This window comes from Ictalurus furcatus, chromosome 14 (assembly GCF_023375685.1).
Source record: "Ictalurus furcatus strain D&B chromosome 14, Billie_1.0, whole genome shotgun sequence".
Lineage (NCBI taxonomy): Eukaryota > Metazoa > Chordata > Actinopteri > Siluriformes > Ictaluridae > Ictalurus > Ictalurus furcatus.
Genome location: NC_071268.1, coordinates 23,637,115 through 23,650,927, shown reverse-complemented (window position 1 = coordinate 23,650,927; position 13,813 = coordinate 23,637,115). Strand labels below are relative to the sequence as shown.

Here is a 13,813-nt window from a genome sequence, read left to right as displayed (position 1 = left end):
AGTTAACTTTTATATAATATTTAATATAAGCTATATTTAAGTTTTCATTGGCTAATGCCAGAGTAGACTGGCATCAATTCCAAAAGATAAACATAAATTGGCAAGGCAGCAAGTCAAATTCGAGCTAGTGGTTATTTGCAGGATATATTACTTCTGATCAATCTTTAGCAAACTTAGAGTTAGTCAAGCATATGCCCTGCTAATTTAAAGAGACTCAGTCTGTGAGACTGAATGATGTTTACAGGCAAAACAGCATTTTTACTGCACTCGCAGGTAGTTTGGTGTGCACTGTGTAGGCTTTGGTTCACTTTCAGGATGGCCATGTTCACCTGTTTTGGGATTTATACTCGCCAGTGTCCAATCCATGTCTAATAAACTAGCCATCCACTGGATTTGTTCACTTTAATCTGCATTCTGCTTCACAGAACTCAGAAGCCTGAGTTCCAGCCTGGTAACCAAAAACGCTTTCTCAGCTTGGCTTCTTAATCTGTTTATCAGTCATCGCTGGGATGGACATTTATTATCAGCAGCTTTTTATGGCTGCAGCAATTGGGTCAGGACTCTGAATTATGGTCTAAATAAACCAGCCAATCGTGCTGTGTTTGCATCGGCATCACTGTAAAGTCTGGAAGTTTATTTCAAAACTAGATTGCTTCTCTAAGATGGTTAATGCCAAGGCAGCAGACACATTGCTAGTGTTTGTCCTTGGCTTTCAGGAAGTCTAGACATTGAAAGCATGAGTGCAAGTCTTGTAGCATTGCTCTTTGGAGCCACTCATCGGAGCAGAAGCTGTGTATAGTGGAGTCACTTGAATACACTAGCAAAAATCGCTAGTTCTCAAACACAGGGGATGTAGAAACTCAGGAACTAATTGCAGTTGAGGGAATATAATCGCTTGGAGGAAAGAGGGGTTAGTGGAGAAGACTTGGCTCCAACCCCAGTTTGTGTTATCAACAAACTGGTTAATGTAGTACTCCAGTTATGAGCAGCTTCGCAACACACTAGCAACGCTTAGCTACAGGACCATAGGTTGGTTAGTTGGTGAAGTGAGGGTAGATAAAGAGGAATCATTAAGAGAGCGCAGCAGGCTGGCCAATGGAACAAGCTCCATTGTAGACATGGCAAGCCGCTTAATTGTGTTAGGTGTTCGGAGGCTGTGGGACTGAATCCAATCCCCATCTGAGGTCTCACTCAATATGTGGGAATCAAGAGAAATTCAACTCCAACTCCTGTATGTGTGTTAGAGGAACCTAGCTGACTTTGAAAGCTCGGTGTTGGAGAGTGCAGTATGGTGAGAGAGAACCGCTATATTGAGCAAACACGTATTTCGTATTTAGCTAACACAAAAATAGTATGTGGTGCAACATTATAATTGCATCCCAGCCAGACCTAGAAAGGCTGCATATGGATGACATGTGGCCACTCATAATTTCATGACTGTATGCATAATTGTGATGACACTACATGGCTTGCATGGTACGTAATCCAAGCCGAATGCCATTTAACATCTGAAATCTAGAGTCAAGTGACTTATTTTGTGACCGAATTTTAGTCCATCTGCAAGATCAGGACATTTGTCTAGCTAAACACCTGCTGGTGGGAATCTCTGCCCAGCAGCCAATTGTCCAGATAAAGGTGTATGCACAGACTCTGCCATTGCAGGGGGTTTAAGACATCAACTCACACAGACTTACGAACAACAGAGCTGACCCAAAGGGAAGGGGAACATTTATCTGCTGATCTCAGAGCATTTGATATGTGGAAATGCATCTCCAAGACCTATAGCCATGACCAGTCATCCTTGTTTACAACTCGCATGAGATGATGTCTAATTACGTCTAATAGCACTTGCATTAAGAGGACCTTAAAAAACCATGGTATACTTTCAATAAAATGAATTTTGCGAGGGATGTCAGAAGCTGAAACCACTGCAGCAAGCTTATAAGTTCGCAAACTGTCTGTGGTTTCATTCTGGCTGTTGGTATCATATACAATGCAGTCAAACCTAACTAAAATAAAAACCTAATACAGAAACTGTATCACAGTTCTGACATCTTGGAATTGTGGAAATCACATCAGTGGAATAAGATGGAATATTTCAACAGAAAAAGAACATTTAAAGCTTGAAATTTGAAAAAGAAATGTCTAGAAATAGGTTTAATAATCGTATATTTGGTTTTGTGATATATTATAATAGGAAACACTAGAGAGATTTGTCTACAGGGCGTCCCAAAACTCTCTATACTTCAGGGAAATGAACACTTTTTAGAGAAATGTCATCCAGAATTTGCTTAGTTTATACTTAGTTTGTATTATTCTTACAGTTGTGCCCAAAAGTTTGCACACCCCTTGCAGAATCTGCTAAATCGTAACACTGTTACCAAAATAAGATTGATCATAAAAATCCCATGTTTTTTTATTTAGTTCTGTCCTGAATAAGCGATTTCACATAACAGATGTTTACCCATAGTCCACAAGATAAGATAATAAAATTTTTAATTTTACAGAAGTTTACATACCCATGATTATTAAACCTATGTGTCGTTACGTGGATGATCAGCGACTGTGTTTATGTTTTGTGATAGTTCTTCATGAGTCTCTTGTTTGTCCTGAGCAGTTAAACTGCCCACTGTTCTTCAGAAAAATCCTCCAGGTCCTGCACATTCTTTACTTTTCCAGCCTCTTCTGCATATTTGACCCCTTTCCAACAGCGACTATATGATGTTCAGATCCATCTTTTCACACCGAGGACGAGGGACTCGTACACGACTATTACAAAAGGAGCAAACATTCACTGATGCTCAAGAAGGCAACACGATACATTAAGAGCCAGGGGGGTGTAAACTTTTGAACAGGTTGATCAGTGTAAATTGTTATTATTTAGTTTAAAGATCTTTTTTTTCATTTTTCATTTAGTACCGCCCTTCAGACGGTAAATAAGACAGTTACACATCTCCCAGAAGACAAAATAATAACAATTTACACCGAGCACAACTGTATATATTTTTTCAGATAGCCTTTAAGAATACCTTTGACAAAAGAAGAACGTATTGAAATCGTTCTCATTCATGGCTGGATCAGGAAACATAGCAAGGACATCACACACGACACTGCTGCCAAACTTATTAACCAATTCAAAAAGACTGGAAGTGTTGAGGACCGAGAAGTGGACGTCCACCAACATCCACTGACGAAGACAACCGATATTGTGCTGGCAAACACGGTCCCCATATGTATAGAGACTTTTGGGACACCCCTGTATATATATATTTTTGCAGTAATGGCCTGTTTGCATTGCATTTTTGAGATTCAGAAAGATACACACTCAGCCAAACACACACACACACACACACACACACACACACACACAGTGTGGCATTGTTACAAAAATAAGGAATTTTATTTAATGACCTCTTCCGCGACTAAATTCACATTCATCTAGCAGTTTAAAACCTGCATTGTATTGCAGAAGGACTGTTTTACATCACTCATTTGGTTAGCTAAGCATTCTTGACACTTGTAAAAATGACCCTTAAATTAACATTGACATATTTACACCAATAGTCGTCATTCTAAACGAGTGCAAGCTCTGACTGTATTAGTAGACAAGAGATCAGACATGACAAACAGCAATGCGAGACAGAACGTATATAGATGTAGGAACATAGTATATAATCATCAGGTTCAATTGAGTTCACAGAGACAAAACATTACACATGCTTGTCATTTCCCTCACAGAGAAAAAGCCAAAAAATTATACGAACGCTATGAGATATACAGTAAGCTCATAATAAAGAATAGAAAATATCATTACACAAAGGAGTTCAATGACTTTTACACAAAAAGCTGTAATCGCAAACGCATAACTCTGAGCAGAGCCTCCATAACGTTAGCACAATGACATGTCCGGAGAGAAAATAATAGTCATGTGCAACGAAAAATACATTTTCTTTAATATCCTTGCATAAACCTTCAACACTGAAAGTACGATTAACAGCAAGGTGCGTCATTTTAACGGCTTTTGCTTCTTCTTTTTATTACGCACATAGTTAACAACAACTCGTGGAATTTCCTGTGATTGCCTTGAAAAGAATATAATAATGCTGAAGCATTTTGAAAAGTTTTATATAAAGCGGAATATATATTTCTACGGGAACAGTTATTCAGACGCCGGAGTGTTTATTGAGTCTGTTCAGAGCGTCTCCCACAATGTCCAGCTCGTGTCTCAGCTCCTCCACCACACAGTTGATGCTGGTCGTGTCCTTCAGCACATCCACACTCTGAGTGTAGGGGTTATAACGCACCGTAAATGGTCGCTTGACTGTCTTTGCAAACTCCCTGAAAGATGAAATCAATCAGAGTAAAGCGTATTGACAGCATACAGACGCAAAGAACAAGTCAATGAAATTCAGTAACGTCAAGTCCAACGACGGACGATTCACTGCGGGAAATGTGGCCGACATTTGCTATTATAAGATATAAAATAAACCAAATATAAGATTATATAAACAGACATTTACAGATATATTGTACTGGCAGATGATCCTCCTAATATTAGCTGCCAAAAGGACAAGACTATAGACTGAATAATCTTATTTTTGGTTTATTGTAATCTTATAATAGCAAATACTAGGTATATTCAAGATATTTTCACGTGCTAAGATTGCAAAGTCATTTCGTTTCAAAGTCTGTTTTAATCTCTGCATCCTGCATACCTCATTTGGACTTTGGCCACCTCGAAGCTCTCTGACATAAAATAGACCTCCTGGAATGTTGTTATAATGCACTCCTGTTTGCATGTGACTTTGGGGTCAAAGGGCATGATGCAGGCGTTCCCTGACAAAGCATGCTGGGAGAGAAATGTTCTAATTAGACAAGCAGCATGTGCAGGTACTGGAACATCACAACAACGTATTTAAAGACAGCTTGAAGAGTTGTCAGTGTAAAATAGTTTGAAAAAATGTATAGCGATCATATACATTCGATCGCTAGGACGAGACAGATAGTAAATAAGTCAAATATTACCTTTAGCTCACTGATGGAGGACAGCAGGCCTGCACCATATGCTCTCAGCTTCCCTTCCTGCTTACAGAGTCCAAACTCCACGGTGAAGAAGTAACACTGCGTTCAAAGAGAACATTCGATAAATATTCATCTGTAGACATGGTACTATTAACATTGAAAGGATTTGCATACACAAAGCGTGACATAAAATGATCCTTAAGTATCCATAACTGGGCTTTTTACTCACTGTGGCTAGTTTCTGAATTTCCTCATCGGATACCCCAAGTGATGCAAGTCCAATCTCCTGACTGAACTGTGCGAAGCTGGGCTCTGCCAGAAGAGGCACGTGACCCAGCAATTCATGACACGTGTCCCTGAAAAACACATTGTCTTTAGTGCTATTCTAAACTCATACCTTCCAGACATATTAGGACTGTTGTTTGTAATATTTCGTCCTCAGCGCTATGTGAACTTTCTTTACTTGCTTAATCATTTTGAACATCTGGAACGTGTTGTAGCAGGTAAAACAGTTTAGAAACATTTGGCTGGCTTCTTAACTAACTTGATCATCTAAGACCTCAGCATTTACCACTGTAAAGTCTTTTTTAATCACGTCCTTGTCTCGACCGCCCACAGATTCTCATCACCGGTAACTCCCATGATCCTCTAGCAGGTTTCTACCAGGTTCTTTCCTGATCTTACCCACTCTTTATCACCTGCACCGTCCCTAATTTATAGATTCGTTAGCGTAGTCTCTTAGTCCAGTACTCTCAGCATCCCATATTTTGATCGTTCGTTTATTTTTTCGCTTACTTGCAACTAAACACTGCCTGACTTATTGACTGCTTTGTTCTAGTCTTTAATAATGTGTTTGCCAGTGGGCCGTGACTAAGTCTGAGTTCTGGTTTGCCAATTTCAGTAAACTTTACTCCAACTTAAATTCAATTTTAGTGCTTTCATGGTCAATATTTACATACTGAGATATGAAATGATGCCGCGTGTACTCACGGTTCAGGTGTGTAGAGAGGGTCTGAGCTATGACGGACGTACTGTGTGCAGTGGAACACACGGAAAGCCAGTCCTGCCAGGAAGTCTCTTGGGGAGAGATATCCTGCCACTGGTCTGATGGTGAACCCTGTACGCTCTGAAGATGCAATAATACAGTCAAAATATTTCCAAATAAACTGTGGACAAACTCTCTCTTTCTCTCTCTCTCTGTCTGTCTGTCTTTAACTGTAAATACATTTAAATAAAAGTTTCAGAGTGCAATGACCTCTGTCTCACCTTTCAGGAAGCATGAGATGTCCTCCAGCTGTGGGATGTTGTCCTCGCGATAGCCACAGTACTTGGTGAGCAGAGGTAAGTTTTTCAGATACTCGCGGCAGGCGTGAGTGGGGTAGAGATTATTGAGCTCTCGGAACACGACCCCCCATGTCTTCACCTCCTCCTCTGTAAACTCAATTCGGGGAATGGGGTTTCCGCTGGTAAACGGCGACACGGCAAAAAAAAACAAAACAAAAAAGATAGATATGTATAGTTAATATCTTAGTTAGATTCTCACATTGACTGGTCAGAGCTTGTTGTGCATTTTTTTTTAAAAACCTGCAGCTCTGATCGCAGGTTTCTATTAATGCATTCATTCTAAGAGACTTGTATAGCAAATGCTCTATGTAATCTAAGCCTAATAATAAACGGATTTTCAAACCCGTTATTTAACAAAGAAAACATATCATTGTTGATTTCTGATTCAGAATGCAGCAGCATGTCTCGTCTTCAACCAGCCCAAGAGAACCCATGTCACACCCCTCTTCATCTCCCTCCACTGGCTTCCTGTAGCCGTCCGTATCAAATTCAAGGCCTTGATGCTCACCTACAAGACCGTGTCTGGATCAGCACCCTCCTACCTCAACTCTCCTGAAGGCTTACGTTCCCTCACGCAATCTGCGATCGATCAACGACCGACGCTTAGTACTACCTACTCAGCGTGGCTCAAGGTCCCTTTCCAGAACCTTCACACTAACCGTCCCTCAGTGGTGGAATGAACTTCCAACCTCAATCCGGACCGCAGAATCTCTCACCATCTTCAAAAAACAGCTAAAGGCCCACCTCTTCCGTGAACACCTAACTAACCCCTAAAATGCCAACCCCACATTATCCTAAAAAAAACCTTACTCTGGCACTTACACCTCTTCTCAGCGTACTTTGCTTCTTCTGGAACTCAATTAACAGATCTTGTATGATAGCACTACTTGTATTGTTCTCCGCTTGATATATCGCTTTGCTTGTATTTCCTCATTTGTAAGTCGCTTTGGATAAAAGCGTCTGCTAAATGAATAAACGTAAATGTAAATTTCTATCTGTAACGAAATCTTTAAGAGAAAGTGAGGGGATGAGAGCGATAAGAGGAGCTGAATTGTTTCGAGGACATTCTACAAATGTAACTGAAAAAGGATAAAAAAAAAAAAGTGATGACGTACTTCTTGAATACATTTTTTAAAAATTGTCATCCTTGGCAATTTGCTGTGGTATAAGAGTAATAAAACATGATGGGGAGTGGTGATTTAAGAAAATAATCAAAGAGATCATATTAGTAAAGAATAAGACACGTCAGGATGTGCTGTTAGAGTAAATTAATTAATATATTATTAATCACACCACCCTGTCATTGGTTATTTCCCTATAACAGCATGCCTTGTTGTGTTTTACTCCTTACTTATCGTATATCTACTGTAAATACTTCTTACATTAAATACATTACAAAATAATCCTTATCAAGACACTCACTGCTTGTAACTCATAGCCAGATCTGCAAAATATTTTCTCCTTTTGCGGTAGACGTTGTCCTTAAATCCCTGCAGAACAGAAGGATGACAGTGAGGGGAGGAAGACTCTAAAGACCGATGTCTAGTTCCTCGTAGTCGTAGTAGGTAGATTTTGATATTAAAGCAGCAGAGGATCGATAAAATACCAACACAAGACAGGAGCTAAAACGTACAGCACATTTATTCATTTGTGTTATCGTTTAGCAAATCATGCTTCTGTGTCAACTAATTAACAGTGTTTACCGGGTGATCTGCATCCAGATCCGAGCCATACATCAACACACGGTTCGCGCACTTATCCAGGTCAGAGATCTTCCTGGGGAACCAGGGGACATTTTCCATTTCTGTGAAAGAATAATCATTTTCATTTATATACAGTGTACATGTGTGTAATTGTAAACAGTGTCTGAATGAAGATACTGGTTAAAAAAAAAAAAACTGTGAAAATATGTCTTTACAATTAGCTGATTTATTATATGTATGTTGGAGAAAATGTTAAGACTGATTTGAAGAAAAAATCGCTTCATTTGTTCAGTGTCCAAGCGGTTGAGCCATTGGAAATGGTCTGTACTTATTTAGCGCTTTTTTAACCTTAGCGGCTCTACAAAGCGCTTTACACTGGTCCTCATTCACCCATTCGCACACACACTCACACACCAATGGAAGCAGAGCCGCCACGCAAGGCGCTAACTTGCCATCGGGAGCAACTTGGGGTTCAGTGTCTTGCCCAAGGACACTTCGGCATGTGGAGTCACGTGGGACGGGAATCGAACCACCAACCCTACGATTAGTGGGCAACTCGCTCTACCACCTGAGCCCCAGCCGCCCCGTAATTGGTCTGTATCATTCTTAGTAATAATTAATCATATATTCAGTCATTAGTCTACACAAAATGATGTAAAATGGTTAGAAATTGTAAAGGGGTCCACATAGGTGTACAGTTCGGTCAGACTGTTTACTGTGCTGTTTGGCGTGCAGCCATGATTTCCGGTTCGTACCACTCTCTTCCGGAAGGCGGTTGTCGGGTGCGTCCAGCTCGAGCACGTTGACGTGTTTACTCAGCAGCTGGATGATGTCACCGAGCTGCTCACGGTTACTGTCGCAATCCACCAAGATCTCAAACTCCGAGTTGCGCCTCTTGGACTTTCGGGATTCGATGTGCACAAGGTTGACGTGGTTTTCCTGTTGAGTAGAAATCAAGATTCAAGAACGTTACTTGAATCTTTCTTTGCACAATGAAATCCTCATGGATGGTGCGGTAAAAAAAAATTTAAAAAAAATAATAAAAAAATAATAATAATAATAAAGGACAAATAATATTAAAAAATAAAAAGGATCAACAACATTTTTTAAGAAAATGTGCAAAATCTTGTGCAGATTCGAACCAGGGAGGAATATAGTATAAAAGTAAGAAATATAAAAGACGATTCGATATAAATAACAGTTGTGGTTTAAAAAAATCTATACAGTAAGCCTAAAAGTACGCTTGGTCATATCTGACAGGATAATTTTTTTAAATAATAAGGGTTGCAAAATGAACTTAAATAAGAATTTGAAGACGATGTTTTATTATTATTATTATTATTATTATTATTAATATTTTAGGGAAATAATTTAAATAGGCCTACGGATGTCAGATGCTGTTCTTGGTTTGAACTCTATCGTACAGTATGACCTAAGTAAGTATTAAAAACAGCGACGGAATAAGATTACCTGGAACAGTTTCAGTGCTTTGACGAGCCCCCCGACTTCATTCTTCAGTGTGAATACTATAGCTGCACGACCCTTTTCTCCAGACACACTCTTGTTATCTTTGTTTTCATCGATCTTAGAAAAGGTTGATTTGTTCATCTGGAAAAGACACCAAAACAAAACATTGTCTGTCTTTATTTGGTTTTATTCTGTTTTCTATTTTACTTTTCTTTACTCTGTTCAGCACTTTGGTCAGCTTCACTGTGTTAAATGTGCTTTATAAATAAAATTTACTTACTTACTTACTTACTAAGTACTTGTCATCTTTCTCTCTCTCTCTCTCTCTCTCTCTCTCTCTCTCAACAAGACAAGACGTGAAACCTAAATGATAATCAGTTCTAATAGGTTATTTACTCCACGTAGTTCTCCAATAAAATACTTTCGATAAAATACATAATGTTTTGGTTTCATATATTCATTTTACATTTTGAGTAGTCAGAATTTAGTGTCAGTACTCAGTGTTCAGCACCATTTAATTAATTTATTACATAGCCTAATAAATACTTGTCATCTCTCTCTCTCTCCCTGTCTCTCTCTCTCTCTCTCTCTCTCTCTCCCTGTGTGTGTCTCTCTCTCTCTGTCTGTCTCTACAAACAAGACAAGGAGTTGCCTAAATGATATTCAGTTTCAATAGGTTTCAATTTTCTGCACGTAGTCTTCCAGTAAAATACTTTCAAGAAAATAAATACCATTTCTTCTTCTTTTTTTTCATTTATTTTTTTTTTACATTTTGAGTTGTCACACTACAGTGTCAGTACTCAGTGTTCAGCACGACGGACAGAGCTCACTCACACGCTGAACGGTCTCCAACATGTTGATTATTTTCCTATTCTTTTAGTTTTATCAAGATATATGGAGATTTCAAAACATATATATATATTTAAGATGAGACATATAATTCAGAAACACGCAGCTCAGGTACTGACCGCTGTAGAGCGCGCAAGCGCGAGCTGAAGCAGCTGTCTGTGCGCGCGCTGTCCCGTCTGTAGTGCTGAGAGCATGAGGTTCACTTTAACCAGCACGAGTCTCCTTACCTCAATCCCATTTGGAGTGCGAAGAAGGCTATTAATAACATCGGCTTACCTTAATCTTAACACGGATTGTGGTGCAATTAATCACTGTTCTTACGCGCATTGCATTTACGCATGCTCCTTAATAGTCCGGATAAAGTAGATTTGGCTGAGTTTATAGGTTCTGACTTTTTATTTATTTATTTATTTATTTCGTAAGTACCCTCAGTTAACAGCCTAAGTCGCCTCTCTTTTGTTTTTGTTTTTTTTTGTTGTCTCTCTAAGTTTACCCCCTGCGCTTTGACGCTTCCATGTTCCATGTGAACCACAGGGTCTCATCCTAAAATCTGATCTAGCCCAGTGGTCTCCCAGTGGTCTCCAGCACTCTTCCTTGAGATCTACCTTCCTACAGGTTTCATCACCAACCAAAATCTAACGCACCTGTGATTTAGATGATCAAGATCTCCCTAAGGCGATGATGAGATGGTCAGGTGGGCACGATTATGGTTGGAGCTCAAGTCTTCAGGAAGGGAGATCTCCAGGAACAGGGTTGGTGACCACTGGACTATAGCCTAATTACCCCCAAAGTAGGTTAATTCGACATCTCGAGTGAAATGTGATGAGTCGTCAGTGCTGTTTTGTTTCTCAATGCATCGACCTTCTTAAAGCCTGACGCACGAGTGGTCTGGCCCCAGTGGCTCGGCTTAACGACTTTATTAAAGCTCGTGTCTAGTTAATAATTCGACCACACACGCACACACACCAGTGCATGCGTGAGACATCTCAGGACCTACACATCGACTTGAAACGTAAAGATACTGCTTAAGAATAAAGTAGAGTTGACTTTCACGGTGCGTAAAAACCAACGTTCACAAATTGCATCAGTGCGCACAAACCAACCCTGGGAACTCAAACCCGTGCACAAGTCGGACTGCGGCGGAGTCTCACCTCATTGTTAAGTTGCTTTTCTTCCAAACACAAGCCGAGGTTCATGGAGTCGAATGACCTTCCTCTGCGTGGCCCCTCGCTTCTGCTGGAGTACATAGTGAGTTGGCTTGGACGCGCGCTTTTTATTCGGACCCCTGGGTCAGTGTGTTATTCTGCAGGATGGAGTGATGCAGTGGAGGAGTGAACGATGCTACTTATGGACGCCAGTGAGGAGGGACAGGAGGATGGATGATAATCTTCCCCCGCATAGCGAATGAAAAAACAGCAGCACGCTTCACGTCATGGGCCACAAGACCCACGCCTTTGTGTGTGTGTGTGTGTGTGTGTGTGTTTGTGTGTGTGTGTGTGTGTGTGTGTTTGTGTGCGCATTTTTAATTTTCTCTTCATACACAAAATGCGTAGTGTAAACGCAGAGGATTTCGTCACCAAATGAGTAATGAGCCACATCAAGAAACAAACAAACAAACAACAACATCAATAAAGTCACGAGGACAGGCTATAGAAAATTGCCATAATAGTCAAAACCCTCATATATTCTCTGAATGCATCCGGTGTGACTATAAAAACAAGACCATACAAGTCCTTTATTTAGAAATTTGTGTCCTGCTCCATAAAGGTGCAATAGTCAATATTTGTCATTTCTGACTAGTATAAGCAATGGAGACAATTATGGACAGTAGAAATGATTTTTAAATAATAATAATAATAATAATAATAATAATAATAATAGTTTAAGCCATTTTCACAGAAAAAGTTGTACTACAAAGCTGGGGGAGGGTGCAGTTTGGTAACCTGCCTTCCGGTCCGGAATGGTTGTTTGTATGTGTATCCTCTTTACATCCTCTTCAATCATTGTGAGGAGAACTTTGTTAAGAGCAGGTGTATAGCCTGCTGTATGTCATGAGGTGTAACTTGGCTTTAAAGCAGTTGGATGTCCGAGTTCATTTGAAAGTGATGACATGTTCAACATAGGTGAACTACATTGGGGTGGGGGTGGGGATGGGGATGGGGAGGGGGGGCGGGCTTTGTGTGCATTGGTGGAAATGGAGGCATGCATTATTAAAAAAGAATAATGATTCAAATATCATTCCACTCCACATATTTAACGGTTAGAGCACTAACTTCTGTTTTCCATCCTGACCTATAGTGGTGCTTGAAAGATTGTGATCCCTTTAGAATTTTCTATATATCTGCATAAAACAGATTTTCACACAAGTCCTAAAAGTAGACCATTTCCTCAGAAATCTCCTTTGCTCGTGCCATGATACACTTCCACAAACGTGTTGTGAAGATCAGACTTTGATAGATCCCTGTTCTTTAAATAAAACAGGACGCTCGCTCACTCACTCACACCTGATTGTCATCTCATTGATTAAAGACACCAGACTCTAATTTCACCTTCAAATTAAACTGATAATCCTAGAGGTTCACCTACTGTTACCACTCACAGGTATGTAATAATGGATCAATAAATTTTCCTCAATAACTAAATCACCAAATATAATATTTGTGTCTCATTTGTTTAATTAGGTTCTCTTTATCTAGTTTTAGGACTTTGTGTGAAAATCTGATGTTGTCTGAGGTCATATTGATTTACATTTACGTTTATTCATTTAGCAGACGCTTTTATCCAAAGCGACTTACAAATGAGAAAATATAAGCAAAGCGATATATCAAGCAGAGAACAATACAAGTAGTGCTACTATATAAGATCCGTTAATTGAGTTCCAGAAGAAGCAAAGTGCCGGAGTAAATTTTTATTTATTTATTTATTTATTTTAGGGGTTAGGTAGGTGTTCACGGAAGAGGTGGGTCTTTAGCTGTGTTTTGAAAATGGTGAGAGATTCTGCGGTCCGGATTGAGGTTGGAAGTTCATTCCACCACTGAGGGACGGTTAGTGTGAAGGTTCTGGAAAGGGACCTTGAGCCACGCTGAGTAGGTAGTACTAAGTGTCGGTCATTACTCGATCACAGATTGCGTGAGGGAACGTAAGCCTTCAGGAGAGTTGAGGTAGGAGGGTGCTGATCCAGACAAGGTCTTGTAGGTGAGCATCAAGGCCTTGAATTTGATACGGGCGTCTACAGGAAGCCAGTGGAGGGAGATGAAGAGGGGTGTGACATGGGTTCTCTTGGGCTGGTTGAAGACGAGGCATGCTGCTGCATCCTGAATCATTTGAAGGAGTTTGATGGAGCTGGCCGGGAGGCCCGAGAATAGTGAGTTGCGGTAGCCCAGTTTTGAGATAACAAGAGCCTGGACTAGTATCTGTGTAGCCTGTTC

At 40.0% G+C, this 13,813-nt stretch overlaps 1 protein-coding gene across 2 annotated transcripts; it reads right to left on the bottom strand.

Moving 5' to 3' along the window:
* Positions 1–3,422: 3,422 nt before the first annotated feature.
* tph1a (tryptophan hydroxylase 1 (tryptophan 5-monooxygenase) a) lies at positions 3,423–11,797 on the bottom strand. Of its 2 annotated transcripts, none has more exons than XM_053641114.1 (11): positions 11,537–11,797; positions 9,540–9,677; positions 8,786–9,008; positions 8,070–8,170; positions 7,789–7,856; positions 6,289–6,485; positions 6,013–6,148; positions 5,252–5,378; positions 5,026–5,121; positions 4,716–4,849; positions 3,423–4,338 (listed from the first exon to the last, which is right to left on the bottom strand). In XM_053641114.1, exons 1-11 carry the CDS (start codon positions 11,630–11,632, stop codon positions 4,164–4,166), a joined length of 1,491 nt encoding a protein of 496 aa, XP_053497089.1. In that variant the 5' UTR covers positions 11,633–11,797; the 3' UTR covers positions 3,423–4,163. The 2 variants fall into 2 exon arrangements, with proteins under 2 accessions (XP_053497089.1, XP_053497090.1); XM_053641115.1 differs by having other exon boundaries at positions 8,825–9,008.
* Positions 11,798–13,813: the final 2,016 nt, after the last annotated feature.